General features: G+C 57.5%; 1 protein-coding gene across 1 annotated transcript in view; it reads right to left on the bottom strand.

The window, feature by feature from the left end:
• The window catches only part of PPARGC1B (PPARG coactivator 1 beta), a 112,383-nt gene that overhangs the window by 11,778 nt on the left and 82,219 nt on the right, over window positions 1-18,386 (bottom strand). The window contains exons 2-7 of the mRNA XM_051843506.3: window positions 17,637-17,810; window positions 9,698-9,916; window positions 4,617-4,733; window positions 1,736-2,885; window positions 944-980; window positions 323-387 (exon numbers count right to left, since the gene is read on the bottom strand). Coding sequence (XP_051699466.3) covers window positions 323-387; window positions 944-980; window positions 1,736-2,885; window positions 4,617-4,733; window positions 9,698-9,916; window positions 17,637-17,810 — 1,762 coding nt within the window. The remainder of the gene's footprint in view (window positions 1-322; window positions 388-943; window positions 981-1,735; window positions 2,886-4,616; window positions 4,734-9,697; window positions 9,917-17,636; window positions 17,811-18,386) is intronic.

The raw sequence follows: 18,386 nt of genomic DNA, 5'->3' as shown, positions 1-18,386 counted from the left end.
CTGGGTCCATTTATCTAGCACAAAAGGCCCTGCTCGGGGTACCCTGCAAAGTCTGCCCAGGCCACACCCCTGCCCAGCCCAGCCCAGCCTAGCCCCTCTCTGCATCCCAGGGCTTTTGCCAATACTTCAAACCAGGCGCAGGTGAGACGGTGCTCAGCAGGGAGTGAGGCTCTGCCGCCCCAAGACCACAGGCTGCTCCTTATTGTGCATCTCAGCACCTGTCACAGCTGCAGGTTGGGAGGGCTTGGTGCGCACCCCCTCATTGCATGAGGGGTTTGCCAGCTCCCCGAAAGGCACCCAGCAGCCGAGCCACCCTGCTTACCTGCCGTGCCACAGAGCTCCACTGTCAAGGTCTGCTCAAAGCTCTTCTTGCCAAAGGGAGGGTCGCTGGTGGGGGCAGGAGGACAGAGAGGAAAGAGGCCAGTGAGCAGCAGCAGCTCCCACCCCCTCCCCCCAGCACCCAAGGCGGGCACGGGGACACCAGGTGGACCCTGGCTCTGGCGCCCGTGGGAACGGGGCCTGGTACAATCTGCAGCGGGGACTTTCCCATACTGGCTGCACAGCTCTCAGGACACAGACAAGGTTTGTGTGGACAGAAGATAGAGAAGGCAAGGCTCGTGGCCTCCTTCCTTTACAGACAGCAACCGAGGCCCAGAGGGGGCAAGGGACTTTCCCAAAGTCACACAGCCTGCTCAGCTTCTGCCCACGGAGGAAAGCGCTCTTTCCCCAGAGGAACAGCTTCTGCAGTGACCCCAGCCTTGCCTCTCCCTCCCTCCCCTGGGCCTGCAGGACTCTGTTCCTAAAACCCAGCTCCTGAGGGCCCCAGATGGCGATCAGGGCAGGGGCTGATGAACCTCCCCACCCCAGCACCCCCAACACAAACACCCAACATGGCAAAACCTCCCAGACTGTCGGCTATACCAAACATTGTTAAGAAATCTACCTTTGTGACAAGGCCAGCATGAGGCACCTGGGAGATTCTGAAAAGAAGACCAAAAAAAAAAAAGACAAATAAAATTTCCATCTAGAAAGACCCCAAACTTCCACTGGCGCCAAGCACAGCTGCCGCTCAGGCAGGTGGCCCACAGGCTTCTGCCATCTTTAGGGGAGAGCAGGCACGGAAAGCCACCTTCCCCACAACCAGGACGTCAGCAGGTGCAAAGGGCTGTCCAGGAGAAAGAGCACAGGGATCCGAGGGCGACCCCTTCTGGCCACATGGAGTAGCACCACGGCAGAGAGTTCCCAAATCCCGCAGCCGAGGGCTCTGGGCGGAGTCCCGCACAGGACCTCGGTGTCTGCATCCTAAGGCAGGAGGCCCTTGAGAGGCATCCGTGCAAATAATGTGACTCCTTAGACCACTGCCTGGCAGCAAGGGGACTACTCTGCACCTCTCATTATCCTCATTACCACCGCTACTAGCGTTTACAAGACACCTTGACCGTGGAGGTGACTGCAGGTGCACAGCTCGCCCCCAGGAAGACTGTGTCTCCCCCCCCACCTCCCCAGCAGCCCCACGAGGGCAGGCCTCTTGCTCTTGGCTCATAGAGCAGTGCCTTCTCCCTGGCATGATGACAAGCTTAGAGCTGTACGGTGCTCCCCCGCAGATCCACCCCTTGTACAGAAAGAGAAGTTGAAAGCCAGAGAGGGGGCGGGAGGAGACGTGGGCACAGGGCTCCCGCGGGGCTTGCTACCAGCCGTCCCCGCCCCCTCCTCCCAACCTGCCCATCCTGACTACCTCCGGAGGGGAGCCGCGGGCAGCCGGGGTCCTCGTCGGTGTCCCCGCACCCGCTCTCGCAGGGACTCTCCAGGGCAGAGATCTGGGGTCCTTGCACATGCTCTCGGCCACTGTCCTCATCTGTGGGGCTGTCCCCCTCCATGGTGTAGGCCTCGGAGGCTGGGCAGAGGGAGGGCAGCGCGCCTGGCGGCTTGGTGGGGACCAGCGTCTCGTCCGTGAATGCCAGCCAGGGGCCCAGCTCGGGGTTCAGTCTCCGGGAGCGGCGCACGGGGCACACGGAGCTCTCCTGCTTCCTCCCCAGCTTGGTCCACGGCACCCCTCGGCCCAGCCTCTTCCTGCCCCACTCCTCCTCCTCCTCATCTTCCTCCTCCTCATCTTCCTCTTTCTCTTCCTCCTCCTCGTCGTCCTCCTCCTCGTCCTCCTCCCGCGGCCGATGCAGCCCACCAGGCCAGCTGAGCTCCTCTTTCACGTCAAGCCGCAGGGGCCGCAGGCTGGGTCTGGGCCCCGTGCTCTTGGGTGAAGCCGCGATCCTCACCTCCTCCACAGGGGAGGGGCCCCCTGGGGGCGCCTGACCGTCTCTGGGGGGTGCGGGTCTGGGCTGGGGCGTGAGGGAGGCGTAGACAGGCGTGGCCAGGCGGTAGGGTTTGCTGACATCACAGAGGACATCCTGGGCCAGAAGCTCCCTCAGGATGGAGAACTCGGCCCAGGAGGCTTTGGAGGGGTGCCGGGAGCCGGACTGGGGTCTGACCTGCTTGGCAGGGCTGCTGCAGGGATGGGGGGCCGGCTCTGGGGCCTGCGGGGGCTGCTTCTTCTGCGGGAGGCAGTAGGTGTGCATATAGCGAATGAGCTGCACCATCGCCTGTGCATCCTCCTGGGGAAGCTGGCTGCCACAGCCCGCCTGGCCCGGCACTGGGGAGTCCCAGGGAGAGGCTGCAGCGGGCTGGGGGCTCAGGCAGTCCTCCCCTGGCTCCTCGTCCTCCTTGTCAGGGAGCCGGGGACTCGAGGGGGCTGATGGCTGCAGGCCCCTCTCCACGGAGCGGGCCGCGGCCCGGGGGCAGGAGGGTCCAGAGGTGAGGTGCTTATGCAGTTCCGTACAGCTCCGGCTCTGAGGCTGCAGCCCAAGGCCTTTCCTGTCTTGAGAGCTGTCCATCTAGATCAGGAAAGAGGCCGGGGTGAGGAGGGCGGCCCATCCCCGGCTCACCTCTGTGAGGGGAATACTCCGTCTTCTCCCTCTTTGTTCCCAGCTTGCAGCACACAGCCTGGCACGGGCCCAGCTCAGTCAAGGAGGAATGAAGGGGTGTCCAGCCTCCCCACAGGTCTCCGGCCCATGGGCTATGGCCCTCACAGCCCCTTCCGGAGCCACTCCCTGCTCTGACTCCCTGCTGCCCTGCCCTGCCCCTGGCTGCCCACAGCTTTGTGTGCGAAGGATAAATGTCAAATGGGGCCGTCAGGATCCTTCTGGGATGATGGGTTCATTCTACAACTGGGTGGTGTCACGGATACACAACTCTATAAATTTGCTAAAAATCAGACAATTGTACTTTTTTTTTTAAAAAAAAAAAGATTTATTTATTTGAAAGGCAGAGGTACAGAGAGGCAAAGAGAAAACCTTCATCCGCTGGTTCATTCCCCAGATGGTTGCAATGGCCACAGCTGGGCCAGACTGAAGCCAGGAGCCAGGAGCTTCATGTGAGTCTCCCACATGGGTACAGGGGTCAAAGCACTTGGGCCATCTTCTGTTCTTTCCCAGGTGCATTCGCAGGGAGCTGGATCGAAAGCGGAGAAGCCAGGACTCGAGCTGGAGCCCATATGGGATGCCTGTATTGCAGGCAGCGGCTTCACCTGCTACACCAGTGTCAGCCCCATAGAATAGTACTTTTAAAACAGGTGGCATTGAGGCTAGTGTTGTGAACAGTGGGTTAAGGTGGCACCTGCCACAGAGGCATCTCATATGAGCACCAGTTCAAGTCTGGATGCAGTTCCGGGCTGTTGGCTTCAGCCTGGCTCAGACTCAGGCATCATGGCCATGTGGGGAGTGAACAAGTGGATAGACGCTCTCTCACTGTTGCACCCCCTCTCTGTGCCTCTGCCTTCCAAATAAAAATAAATCTCAATAAAATAAAATAGGCGGCAATTTATGATATGAAAATAGCACCTTGACAAAGCTGTTTAGAAAAAATTTAGTAGCTTCTCAGTGCCTGCAGGATGAAGGGGGATCCTTGGCCAGGCATTTGGGCCCTGTGCAGTCAGCCACTACTCTCTCAAGTCTCTGCGTCACCTGTGCACACAGGGGCTTCCTCCCACTGGGTCCTATTTCTGGGGGGGTAGTGTGGCTGTCAGGTGCAGCTCCCTTGAGAGGGTCTTGGCTGCCACCCCTTGGGACAAATGGAAGCCAGGAAGGTGGGCCTCTGCTTCGGAACCTGGGCCCAGGCCAACAGGGAGGGAGCACCTGGACAGGGGCCCACCCACCAGGGGCCGAGCAAGGGCCGAGAGGGTCCTCCGTGGAGCCACAATCTGACAGTGACCTCATGCTGAGGGAGAGAGCCCGGGGCAGCCTTTGAGAGCAAGAACCCACGGACGTCGCCTCTTGCCAGGCCTGGAAGATGGGGCCCAAGGAAGACAAGCGACTTGCTCGGGCCCTAGGGTTCCACGATAAGAGCTCAATGGTCACCCAGAGAGCCGGACACTGGCTCTCCTGCGGCCCCGCCTTAGAACAGAAGCCCAGAGGACTAGCCCTATGCTCCTCAGCCCTGCTCTAACCTGTGCTACCATCTCCCCCCGGGGCCAGGACACCCACGCAAGGCCGTGTGAAGAAACCCCGCTCCCACGCTGGAAGGCTGTGCGTCTCCAAGGGCCGACGTGGAGGCGCGTACAGAGTTACCTTGACACCACGCCGCAGACTTTTGGACCTGAGGCCTGGATGGCGCCAGGCACTGCCTTCCTTCTGGCTGTCAGAGCTCGGCGCTGGGTAGGATGTGGCGAGGAGGAGCTTCTGCAGCTGAGGGAGAAGCAGGGGGAACAGGAGATAGGGCTGAGACACGGGGACAACACTGCCCGTCCCTAGTCCCCCAGAGACTGACCACACCCTGGCCCCGGACATCTGATGACCTAGACTGATGCCACCAATACATTAAGTACAGAAAAGTAGACTGGCTATCACTCACACAACACACACCCCAGTAACGTGTAAAACCTCATCAGAGTCGGTAACCAAATGACCAACTGTGACTCTGAGAAACCCAAACAGGTCCCAGATAAGGCCTGCCTGCTCACCTGCCACCATGCATACACCTGCGGTAGATACCTACTTGCAGCACGGCGCGTGCGCACCCACGTATACACATACACACACACACACACACACACACAGGACTCCAGCTGCAAGAGTCCGCGCCAAAACAGTTCTCTGCTGTGGGATTCCAGCTGCCTTTCCTTTGTTCTTTTTGCATTTTCATGTGATCTTTTTTGAAACAATCAAATTCTGAAACAAGCAATGCTTGTAAATGGTAAAAGGAAAACAACTACACGCCACATACTGCAGGAGGACGATGACAAGCTGGTCTCCCTCCCGGCCAGAGGCGGCCCCCTGACCTGTGCACCTGTCAGGAGGTAGGCTTGATCACACCTGAACACACGTGCATACATGAGGGCACCCCAAGACACTTGTGGAAAAAGGAGCCAGAAGATGAGTTTATTCTTTAAATCCAGAGCTGGGGGCTGGCACTGGGGCCTAGCAGGAAAATCCGCCGCCTATAGTGCCAGCATCCCATATAGGCGCGGGTTTGAGTCATGGCCGCTCTACTTCTGATCCAGCTGTCTGCTATGGCCTGGGAAAGCAGTAGAAGATGGCCCAAGTGCTTGGGCCCCTGTACCCAGGTGGGAGACCTGGAAGAGGCTCCTGGCTCCTGGCTTCATATCTGCTCAGCTCCGGCCATCTGGGGAATGAACCAGCGGATGGAAGGCCTCTCTCTCCCTCTCTCTGTGTAACTCTGCTTTTCAAATAAATAAATCTTTAAAAAAAAAAATACCCAGAACTGACAGGCTCCTCACTTAATGACACTGCCACCCCCTATCAGGGCAGCTGGCTCGAGTCCCAGCTGCTCCATTTCCTATCCAGCTCCCTGCTAATGTGCTTGGGAAGACAGTGGAGGATGGGCCAAGTGTCTTGGCCCCTGCACCCATGTGGGAGAACCAGATGCAGTTCTTGGCTCCTGGCTTCTACCTGGCACAGCACTGGCTGTTGGGGCTACTTGGGGAATGAATGAACAGATGGAAGATTCTTTCTCTCTCTCTCTCTCTCCCTCTCTCTCTGTCTTTCTCAGCTCTTCAAATAAATAAATAAACTAAAAAAAAATTGAAATCCATGCAGATGAGACGTCTTCAGAAAGCTCATGGAAAACATGTAATGTGAAAAATGATTCATGCATTTTAACATTTTTGCACCTAAATAAACTCATCTTTGAATTCCATTTTCCACAAACTTTTTGGAAGTACCTGTGTATCACCTTGGATTCACCCAGTTGTTTTTAGACAAGGGAAAGATCACGAACCTTAACCTTGCCTGAATTTTTTTTAAATTTATCTATTTGCAAGAGTTACAGAGAAAGGAGAAGAAACACAGGGAGATCTTCCATCTGTTGGTTCACTCCCAAATGGCTGCATGCCCAGGGCGGGACCAGGCTGAAGCCAGGAGCTTCATCTGGGTCTCCCACATGGGTATAGGGCCTAAGCACTTGGGCCATCCTTTCTCAGGCGCATTAGCAGGGAGCTGAATTGGAAGTGGAGCAACCAAGACTCGAACTGGTGCCCTATGGGATGCCGGTGTCATAGGCAGTGGCTCTATCTGCTATGCCACAGTGCCGGCTCCTAGACTGAAATTTTTAAAAGGATTTTTAAAGTACTTGAATCATTTTCTGCTACCTCACCAGGATTGGAAGTGGAGCAGCCTAGACTTGAACCAGCGCTCCGATATAGGATTCCAGCATTGCAAACGGTGGCTTAATCTGTTGTGTCACAATGCTGGCCCATACCTGTTTTTTTTTTTTTTTTTTTGACAGGCAGAGTAGACAGTGAGAGAGAGAGAGAGAGAGAAAGGTCTTCCTTTTGCCGTTGGTTCACCCTACAATGGTCATCGTGGCCGGCGCGCTGCGGCCAGCACACCGCGCTGATCCGATGGCAGGAGCCAGGTGCTTCTCCTGGTCTCCCATGGGGTGCAGGGCCCAAGGACTTGGGCCATCCTCCACTGCACTCCCTGGCCACAGCAGAGAGCTGGCCTGGAAGAGGGGCAACCAGGACAGAATCCGGCGCCCTGACCGGGACTAGAACCTGGTATGCCAGCACCGCAAGGCAGAGGATTAGCCTAGTGAGCCGCGGCGCCGGCAATACCTTTTTTTTTTCAATAAGAATTGTTGGACCTCTCTGCTTCTGCACCCCGACAGCAGCGTGCCCAGGCTCGGAGAGCAGGAAGTCAAATATACCTGAAGTTCTACCAAGGATCCTATCACAGCCAAGGCTGAGAAGAAGGTGATTTTGGGGCCGGCGCTGTGGTGCAGTGGGTTAACGCCCTGGCCTGAAGTGCCGGCATCCTATATGGGTGCTGGTTCTAGTCCCGGCTGCTCCTCTTTCGATCCAGCTCTCTGTCATGGCCTGGGAAAGCAGTGGAAGATGGCCCAAGTGCTTGGGCCTCTGCAACCACGTGGGAGACCTGGAAGAAGCTCCTGGCTTTGGATAGGCGCAGCTCCAAGCCATTGCGGCAACCTGGGAAGTGAACCAGTGGATGGAAGACCTCTCTCTCTGTCTCTGCCTCTCTCTCTGTAACTCTGTCTTTCAAATAAATAAAATAAATCTTAAAAAAGAAGAAGAAGAAGGTGATTTTACTATAGCTCCAAGTATTTCCAGGGCAGACTCGTCACCTCAATCACCCTGGCAAGGAGATTGAAGACCAAGGAGCCACAGACAAGGCCACTGCCCACTCTCCCACCCCACCCTGCCCCTGACAGTCACATAAAGGTCTCATGCTAGCACACATATGCTTGCAGCTCTGACTCCAGGTAGGGAAAGGTCCTTGAACTGCAGGAATGAAACGTGGGTCTAGCCCAGCTCAGCTCCAACTCACCTTGGACTTGGCATTTCCTTCCCTGGGCCTTAGTCTCTCCACTATATCATGAAGGGCACGTGGACTGAAACACTGGCCCTGAGTCTTATCCTAACTCTAAGAATATGACAGGAGCTGCTGACTGCACAGATACACAGAGGTCCACGGGTGGACCCTCCGGGATCAGGGCAAGACCTGGTGTCTGGCTGACTTCTCAGGGCCCTGGCGGAGCTCTGTGGGGATGCAGGGAGTCTAGACAGTGGGTCTGCTTCCTGTGTCCCTAGCACACATGTGTTCAATGAAGGCAGGAGTGGGAAACGCTCTCAGGCCAGCAGGGGTCGCTCTTCGTCTCTCCAAGCTCTGGGCCCTGTCCCGAGGCTCCGTGTGGAAATGGCACTGGGAATTCTTGCTGTTGTGTCCGTCGCTGATGCTGGCGCCAGGACTGTTACTTAGTTGGCCATCAGTGAGCACCTCTACGTGCCAGGCAGTGTTTTAGTGCAATCCTGCTAACTGACAGGCACATTCTTCAGCCCCGTTATGGCTCGTGAGGCTGAGTCATGGGGGGTGGGGTCCAGTCTGAGGGAAGGGACACAGAAGCACTGGCAGGGCTGAGATTCAAACCCAGGCTGTCTGACACCAGGGCAAAAGGAAGCAGGACTCACCCCTCCCAACCCCGCAACAGCAGGAGCCACTACAGGGGATGGAACATAGTGTGTGCCTAGCACACAGTAGGTGCTTACTCAATGTTTCACACTGCTCAGGGGCCCCTGAAGGCAGTGGAAAAGAAGACAAAGCAGGACTGGGTTCTGGTCTTTCTGGAACGCTGACCTGCTGTAGCCACGCGAGAGCCTCCCCCCAACCTACAGCCTCAGCTTCCCTGGAGCCGGGGTTGATGGTCACCACGGGCTGTTCCAGCTCCTATTCTCCATGACTTCCCAGGCTCCATTTTGCAGTGAGGGGCACAGGGAGGCCAAGCGAGGCAGGGCATCACCTGTGACATTTTGGCTTTGGGCACCCTTAGCCTCAGCCCAAGGCAACCGCTTTCAGGAATATGTGAGGTCCAGAGCCCTCTGGGAATCTGATAAAAGCGGGCATCGTCTACCGAGCAAGCTGCTATTCCACGCGCACACAGCTCCACATTCCACACCTGCTCACACCGGCAGCGTGGGAGTGTCCACAGGGCCGGCCCTCTGGAGGGCGTTCTGCAAGTAGCTGACTACACCACGTGATCCGTAGCCCCAGGAATTCCATCTCTAGGACTCAGCCACTGCCACAGGCAAAGGCCGTGTGACCACACAGGCTCACCCCAGAGTACAACACAGCCAACAAAAAGGATGGAACAGAACTGCGAGTGTTTCTAAGTCACACAGCTAAGAGAAGGAAGGTACGGAGCAGTGCACAATGCAGGTGCCCTTTTGTAGTAAAAAAAAAAAAAAAAAAACCAGAGCAGAAGAGGAAAGTCAAATAACAGACCAGTAACCATGGTTACCTTGGGGGAAGAAGAAGCAACAGAGAGAGGCCCGAGAAGATTTTCCTTGTAGCTGTCCACCCTTCCACGCAATTGTGCCTCGTGTATATAATCCTTGGGGAATCGCTCACATGCCATTTCAAGGACTTAACACCCAGCTGAGGTCAACCCTGGCAACCCCACAGAGCCTGAGGCATGTGGGGAATGCAGGCAGTCCCGCTGTTCAGGTAGGAAAGATGAGGCCGGGGGTTCTCCCACCTGCAGGCTAGGCTCTGTGCTGGGAACCTCGCTGCCGTGAAGGCTGGGGGACCCCTGAGGGGCTGCAGCGGCAGGCACAGCACCTGCCACTCCTGCACGCCCCAGGCCGCCTCTGTCACTGCCGCCACACGTGGGTTCTCACCAGCGAGCGTTCGTCCATCGCAGGAGCTGGGGCCGGGGGGCTCTCCAGGGTGGGGCTGGGGGGTGCAGAGGAGGGCACAGGCGAAGCTGAGGTGCAGGACAGTGCATCTCCGCTGTCCAGAGCTGGGAAGGCGTCCAGCCCCACGTCCACGTCATCTTCGGGGATGTCTTCCAGGGTCTTGGTGAGTGCTGCCAGGAGGGCCTCATTCTCACTGTCGATCTGGAGGGAGGAGGCAGGAGGGGTGGGGAGGGTTCATCACCACCTGCACGGCCTGTGGCACCACCACCACCACCCCACTCCAGCCAAACCCTCCCTCGTCAGAGCTACTCAGTACTCCTGGGAGAGCAGATGCCCAAGTAACACGCTATCGGCTCCAAGAGCCACAGAAATTTACGAGCAGACAGCAGGTAGTCATGGAAAAGCCTGTCCGTGGAGCCCCAGCCTTGGCCCCGCTGCTTATCAGCATGCGTCCAGGGGCAGAGGCCTGTCCAGCCGGGCGACACTCGCCTGCTCCACCAAGGACCAAGGCTGGTCTCCCATGGCAGGCCCCAGCACCCCGGATCCGGGGGCCTAGGCACCATGAAGACTGGAAGCACCAGGGCTGCACACAGGACCACCCCAGCTGCCATCTCCTCATCGGATCCCAGGGCTCGCTCTCTGCTCTCACTCACAAGAGAGGGAGGAAGCGTGGTGGTTGCCAGCAAGGGCTCAGAACTGGGGCTCAATCCCAGCTCCCACACTTAGCAACTCCAGGCGGTTGGACAAGTGAGTTTCGTCCTCTGTCAACTGTGGTAACAAACAGACACGATTCTGGGAGGTTCTTGTTGATGACCGGGTAAGTCAACAGAGCTGGGATGCTGAGGGGACTTGAAAAACTCCATGGAAAATGGGAATTAGAAGATAAGCTTATGGGGCAGCTTTGTGGTGCGGTAGGGTTAGCCGCATCCTGCAACAGCAGCATCCCATATGAGCGCCAGTTTGAGGCTGCTTCCCTTCTGATCCAGCTCCCTGCTAATGCGCCTGGGAAAGCAGCAGAGGATGGCCCTAGTGCTTGGGTCCCTGCACCTACATGGGCGACCTGGGTGAAGGTCCTGGCTCCTGGCTTCAGCCTGGTCCAGCCCTGGCCATTGCAGACTTTTGGGGAGTGAACCAGCATATGGAAGATCTCTCTTCTGTCTATCCCTCTCTCTGCAACTCTGCCTTTCAAATAAATAAATCTTCTTTATTTTAAATTTATTTTTTTTGAAAGATTTATTTATTTATTTTAAAATCAGAGTTACACAGAGAGGAGAGGCAGAGAGAGAGAGAGGTCTTCCATCCGCTGGTTCACTCCCCAGTTGGCAGCTACAGCCAGAGCTGAAGCCAGGAGCCAGGAGCTTCTCCCAGGTCTCCCATGCAGGTGCAGGGGCCCAAGGACTTGGGCCATCTACCACTGCTTTCCCAGGCCATAGCAGAAAGCTGGATCGGAAGTGGAGCAGCCGGAACTTGAACCAGTGCCGACATGGGATGCTGGCACTGCAGGCGGTGGCTTTACCCGCGACACCACTGCACCAGCCCCTTTTATTTATTTCAAAGGCAGAGTTATGCAGAGGAGCCAGGTGTTTCATCCGGGTCTCACACATGGGTGCAGGGGCTCCCAGCACTTGGGTCTTTCACATGGATAGCAGGGGCCCAAGCACTTGAGCCATATTCCACTGCTCTTCCCAGGCACATTAGCAGGGGGCTGGATTGGAAGTAGAGCAGCGGGACTAGAACCGGCGCCCATATGGTATGCCGGCATCTCAGGCAGCGGCTTTACCCAGTACGCCATAGCGCTGGCCCTCCAGGAACATCCTGAATTCCCTTCTAGCGCCTAATACAAAATAAGCACTCCCGACCTTCACGACGAGCACCAATAGGCTCCCCTCCCTTGCCCCACCCCGCGGCCACTGGAGACATCCTGTGCTCCTGAGGCCCCATGAGTTCCCCCCGCCGGCCCCCCGCAGTGCAGGGTTCAGCACTGAACAACCAAGACCATTCCAGGGTGTGAGGGGCTGGGGAGGAAATAGAAGGAAGCCATGCTGGACGGTTGGCCCTGGGGAGGATTACAAGGTGCTTAGAAAGGCTCGGGGCACCCAGCGTGGCCAGCAGAGGAACAGAAAGGCCGTGAGTTGCCTGCCTCGCTAACCCTGGCGAGGGGAGCCCTGTTCCAGCACCCATGAGGCTCCTGGAGGTTCAACAGTGGGTCGAGGGTCCCCTGGCGTGGCCCGTGCACGGTGACTCATGGCTGCTGCTCCTGTGTGGAGTGCCGGCCCTCGGCCCCCGGCCCCCGGCCCCCGTGCCCAGCGGCCTGGAGTTGCTGGTAGATGTGGGCCTGAGTATCTCGAGGGAACTGTGCTTCCTGGGGCTGCACTGGCATTGGCCGCCCGGCCGTCACACGATGCCTCGCTCCGCGCACTTCCCATTTATAGAACAGAGCTAAGAATACAAGAAAGGCTAATAGAAGTCTTTGGTGGAACCTGACCCAGGCTCCGGGGATGCAGGCTCCTGGGCGGATCAGGGCCATAGACTCTGGCCATTAGAAGGCAATGGCGGGACGGCGCAGTGGCTCACTAGGCTAATCCTCCACCTCGCGGCGCCGACACACTGGGTTCTAGTCCCGGTCAGGGCGCCAGATTCTGTCCTGGTTGCCCCTTTTCCAGGCCAGCTCTCTGCTGTGGCCAGGGAGTACAGTGGAGGATGGCCCAAGTGCTTGGGCCCTGCACCCCATGGGAGACCAGGAGAAGTACCTGGCTCCTGCCATTGGATCAGCGTGGTGCGCCGGCCGCAGCGGCCATTGGAGGGTGAACCAACGGCAAAAGGAAGACCTTTCTCTCTCTCTCTCTCACTGTCCACTCTGCCTGTTTAAAAAAAAAAAAAGAAAGAAAAAAAGAAGGCAATGGCGGCTGGCGCCACGGCTCACTTGACTAATCCTCCGCCTGCGGCGCCGGCACCCCGGGTTCTAGTCCAGGTTAGGGTGCTGGTTCTGTCCCGGTTGCTCCTCTTCTAGTCCAGCTCTCTGCTGTGGCCCGGGAAGGCAGTGAAGGATGGCCCAAGTGCTTGGGTCCCTGCACCCACATAGGAGACCAGGAGGAGGTACCTGGCTCCTGGCTTAGGATTGGTGCAGCGCCGGCCGTAGCGGCCATTAAGGGAGTGAACCAACGGAAGGAAGACCTTTCTGTCTGTCTCTCTCTCAATGTCTAGAACTCTACCTGTCAAATAAAAAAATAAAAATAGAAGGCAATGGGGCTCCCTTGGCTGTCCCCCAAGTCTCCCTCTTGCCCCTCAGCCGGGCTGCCCGCTCTATGCTCCCAAACAACGCGTCCAGCTTGACAAGTTGTTCAGACCCTGGAACCCGAGCCTCCTTGACCTGGGGCATGACTAGGGGCATGACCCCGCAGGGCTCTGCCAGCAGTGGCTGGCCCAAGGCAAGTCACTTCTCTCCCCTAAATCCCTGCTCTTTTCCTGTGAAACAGGAGGACTCGCCCTCAGGCCAGTTTTCCTGCCAGGGCCAGCATGAAGGCCAAATCTGGAAGCAGCGATGAGCGGGCAGGGCGGACGCAGCCGAAGGAAGGAATGAATGAGACAAACAATGAACAATGGCAGCAGGCCGAGCTCATCGTCAGAAAGACCAGATTCCCGCGGGACGGCATCCAGGCATGACGTCAGCAGCCTTGCGTGGAACGGGAACTCTGACCCTGGCTCCGGGCCGTCTGATCAGCGACTTCAAGCACGGCTCGGGGCTCACTTCCCAGACAGCTCCTCCTGTACCCGCCTCTGTCTTGCTGGGGTCCAGGCAACCAGCACCCATCAATCACTGTGGAAGCTCGTGGGGAAACCTACCTGTCATTCTTTTGGGAGGAGGGGGCGGGGCAAAGTCAAAGTCATAGAGAGTGAAGGGGCGGGGTCACAGGTGAGGGCCTTGGGCCCTGGAGGCCAACACTGACCAATCGGGCTTCCTGAGTGCCAGGCATGGGGCCGACATGCGTACACTATGGCGGAGACCTCAAGAACCACCCATCGGGACAGGTGAGGCCAAGAGGGACTCACAGAAGGCCCCCCCTTGCACCCCAGTCTGGGCTGTGCGATGGGAATTCCTGCCCTGCACCCGACACATCCCAGCGAGCCGGCTGCCCTCTCCTCTTCTCTGGGCCCATTAGCTCAGCTCTCCCTGCTCCCCGTGGAAGCTGAGTGCAAATTAATGGAGGGTTAATCAGCTGCGGAAGGGATATTAATAGACCCAGCCCCGCCCCCAGCCTTCCTGGGAGGTTCTCCAGCCTTCAGGAAATCTGGGGAAATGCTTTGCTCTGAGCACCCTGAAGAGCCAGCAACAGAATTTTCACCCTCGGGGCCGGAAGGACCTCCAGAGCCCACAGAGCCCTGGGGGCTTCTCGGAGGCCTGGGGGACCCAGGGAATCCGGGCCCCCAGTTTTCTTGGAGTAGATCTATGCTTTCATCTGCACCTAAAAGGAACCAGTTTGCTTCTCTCTCCTTCTCTCTCTGTATCTCTGCCTTCCAAATAAAAATAAACAGATAAATGTAAATAAATAAAAAATAGAGACTGGACCTCTTGCTGGCATTTGGGAAGTGCACCGGTGGATGGCAGATTTCTCTTTCTATATAGATGTGTGTGTGTGTATGTGTGTGTGTGTGCGCACGCCTACACGCATGTGCCTTTTGAGTAAATGCAATCAATAAACGGACCCAGTGACTCTCTCTTCCACCCCCAGCCGATGAAATCCTCCAATCCTGTCTGTGTTCCTGCTTTGTTCCTCACACAGGGGAACTGAGCCCCAGCCAAAGGGAGCTACTTGCCCACGTGGGTCACAGCGCAAAACACCCAAACACCTGCTTCCTCCAGAAAAAAATCTACTGACATGGAAGGCAACGTCCCTGTCCCCTAGAAGCTGTCAACTTGCTAACTGTGGCTTGTTCCCACTCTCCCAGTGTTCCCAGGCGAGGGTGCCCTGGGACTGTTCGAACCCCGCCCGGACATGGGCAGCAGGCTCCAGGACTACCGCTGGCCCCAGGAGGCAATCGCCCAAGCCAGCAACAGCAGCAGGATTAGAACTCAGGGCCCTGGATCACAGCTTGCTCTCAGAGTGGGTCACGTCTGCGAATGGGCGTTTATACTGTGTGGGCCCCCGAGATGCATAAGATGATTTTGTTCTCAAAGAGCTTGGGGTCTGAAGGACACACACACACGAGAAGAAGCAATTGACTGCCCACCCCAGAAGGGCAGAACCAAGAAATCAGGATCACAAGGGACTCTCATCTGACGGCGCCAGGCACTATGCATGGCCTCGGAGCATAGCAAGTGGAGACAAGGACAGGGCCTCATCCTGAGTAATGACAGAGAGGAGAGTTGGTCGGGAATGCAGGCCGGGAAGGGGTGAGGGACGGGTGGGCAGATCTCAGCCAGGGCTGGGGGCCTGAGGGCCACACCAGACTCATGCAATGTTAGGAGCGGGGGGTGGGGTAGGGGGAGCAGAGGTTCCTGGGGGCATGGTCAGTCCCCGAGCGGGCAGGGGACCTGTGCAGTCCAGGTGGGAGTCGGTCTGCAGGTGGCATCAAAGTACCCTCTGCACACTGAAAGCATTTTCTTGGAGTCAGGGCGGGAGGGAGGGAGCAACATGGCAAAGGTATGGCACCCATTGTTCAGCTAAGGAAATGGGGGTCTCCAGGGGGCCAGACCTGCCAACTCCTAGGTGGGATGGCAGCAGGGGGGCTTGGTGAGCAGCGGCAGGCCCATGTTCCCGGCTTAGAGTCTGCGCCCTGACTCCTGCAGCTCCGTGATCTCAGACAAGTCACTTAACTGCTCTGAGCCTCACTCCCCTAAGAGTACTCCGCTTCCGGCTGAGAACACCCTAGGGAAGAGCGCCAATTCCCTGCGGTGCCCACGAGGCTCTGCACGGTTTCTGCCCCGCCCACCTCTGACCTTAGCTCCCAGCACCTTCCTCTTCCACCCTTCCGTTCCTCCCACACCGCCAGCCTGTCCTGCCCTGCCCTCGGCTCCGCGCCCCCTGGTTCCTAGAGGTTCACGTGGCTGCCGCTCCGCAGCCTTCAGCGGACACGAGTCTGCCTGCAGGGGCCTCTCCCGACCACCCAGCCCGCGGAGCCCTTGCTGTTCCTGTTAGGTAGGAAGTCAGTTATGGGCTTGTGTGTGTGTGACATAAAGGCCTAAAGAGAAGACATCTATGTCCAGCATCTGCATCTCAAAGTCATCCTGACATGTTTCAGGGGCAGCCCGCCCGGTATTCACATCCTGCCCTGCCCCCTTCTACCTGATAACCTGCCAGGCGGAGGTCCCCGCCCCTTCTCTCTGACAAATCTTCCACAATCTCCCAGATGCAGCCCAGTAGCTGCACTTCAAACACCCTGCTCAGGATTCCCATTCTCCAGGGGTCTTGCTCACCCTTCCTCTAAACTGGATGGCACAAGCTAGGCTTCCTCCTGTCTGATACCTTCAGGGGAAAACTCAGATAGAAGTTTTTCTATTTACATCCAAAAATCCCTTTGTTCCAAGAGGAGCAGAAGTGGGGAAGCAAGACCCATCTCCTTAAACACCCCCCCCCCAGCCTCAACCGGACTGCGCGCTCAGCCCTCTGCCTCTCTGCTGGGCCGCCCGCCTGGTCTAGCCTGGTGTAATCTCTCCACCTTGCTCCTTCCCCCACCCCCCAGTCCGAGCAACTGCACTCTCTCCCAGGTCCTTTCTGGAGAGGTGCCCATCCATTCTTGCTATCTTACCTCCCACTACTCTCTGTCTCACGCCTGAATTCTTTCTTGCGCAAAGACAAGAACCCTGCATTTCTCCAGTAACATTCCCAGCTTCACTGCCTTCCAAGTGCTCGTCAGCCACAGTGGCTGTTCAGGTTTTACTGATCCGCCATGAATCTCCCCCTCCAGACTGAAGTCCACAAAGAACCCTGGGATCGATAAGCGCTTCCAGGAAGCGATAAAATCCACGGGGAGCACCACGCGGCAGGACCCGCGGCACCCCAGCATGGCGCCTGGCACACGGGGGGCTGTCATTGCTGTGTTGCCAGAAAGGCACAGCTTCTGCCCCCATCTCCATGGGGGAGAAAACTTCAAGACTAGAACGAGGGATCTGAATGCACCCATCCCCCAGCTTCCACGTGGCCAATTTCGTCTCCTCTGTCACCCTGCATGCCACACACCCACACGCACACCTGCAAACGCGGGCAGAGCTTGCTTCATTTGGAAGCAAATGTACACATCCTATTATTCCTTCTCAGAGGCCTCCGAAAGGGACACGTCAGGCAGCACGTGGCCCCGAGGCTGGGCGCCCAGCACAATCGGTGGAGGGAGGCAAAGGCACAGTGGCTCCTGGCACTGCCTCTTGTGAAAGAACCCCTAGGCTCCAACTGAAAAGCCGAGATAAGCGTCTTTAGGACTGGGGCTTGTGAAGAGAAGCACACGGGTTATGCAGACAAACAGGGCCGGTCCTGCTGCCACTCCTTGCATAATCAGCCTGAGTCATTCTCATTAGGCTGCCTTTGTGGCTAGAAAGCCTGGGCACAGGAGGCAGGCGGGCTGGGTCTGAGCCCAGTCCAGTGACTGACTAGGTAAACTGCCCTAGCCACACGACTCAGCCCTCCAAGGTTCAGTCTCCTTATCTGTCAAATGGGAAGCTAAAGGATCCACGGAGACAACCCAGGGAACAGAGGGCCTGGGGCTGGGATCTGCCTGGGGGGGCACAGACAGTGGCTCAGGCCAGCTCTCCATTTCCAGAGGCAGGACACAGGCCAGGGGAGGGGCGGGTGCTGTCCCAGAGCAAGTGCAGACCAGCCACCGCAGCAGGGTCCCAAGGTCCGGGGGCAGGTGAGGGGCCTTCTTAACAATGAGCGAGTGCAGAAGAGGAGCATGTGGGGTAGCAGGTGGCGAGGCCAGGGGAGTGTACCTGGAAGAGCTCCGAGTCGTCAGGGCTGTACTGGCTGGGCTCGGGCTCGCAGCTCTCTGGGCACCACTGCAGCTCCCCAAAGCAGGTGGCGGACTCAAAGTCGCTGGCGTCCAGCTGGGAGAGGTCAAGCTCGGGAAAGTCAGCGCAGAGCTGCTCCTCCCCGGATCCGCCGCCCTGAGGAGACAGGAAGGAAGGAGCAGGGTCAGAGCACAGCCGGGCCGGCCCCAAGCAGGGCCCCTGCGGCGCACCAGGCTGCCCACCCAGACCCCTGTCCGTGGCCAGGAAATGCCACAGGCTGCCCCGCCCCGCGCCAGGCCCTGGCAGCACAAGGCCTCTGCTGCTCCCTGCACTCCTACAGAGCCCTTGAGGCCCTGCCCACATGACACACTGGAGCCCCCATCTGTGTGGGGATTTCTTACCGCTAGCAATCCCTCTGCATGAATAATGAAAGAAAAACAGCAAGAACAATGGCAGACATTACTGAGTGATTACTAGTTCCTACAGAAACACTCATCCATGCTCCCAGAGGTTTCACAGGAGTACTTGTGAGGTCTAAAGCCTGGAAGGCCACCTATTAGCAGACAAGAGTTAAAAAAAAAACCCATGGGGCCAGCACTATGATGCAGGCGCTTAAGCCATATCCTGCAGCACTGGCATCCCATATGGGCGTCAGTTCGAGTCCCTACTGTTCCACTTACAATCCAGTTCCCTGTTTATGTGCAATGAGAAAGTAGCAGAGTAGTAGAAGAT

The sequence above is a fragment of the Oryctolagus cuniculus genome, chromosome 6 (assembly GCF_051225735.1).
Source record: "Oryctolagus cuniculus isolate XC-2025 breed Fujian yellow rabbit chromosome 6, ASM5122573v1, whole genome shotgun sequence".
Lineage (NCBI taxonomy): Eukaryota > Metazoa > Chordata > Mammalia > Lagomorpha > Leporidae > Oryctolagus > Oryctolagus cuniculus.
Note: the sequence above shows the minus strand (reverse complement) of the source record. Positions and strands in the feature narration are given on the sequence as shown.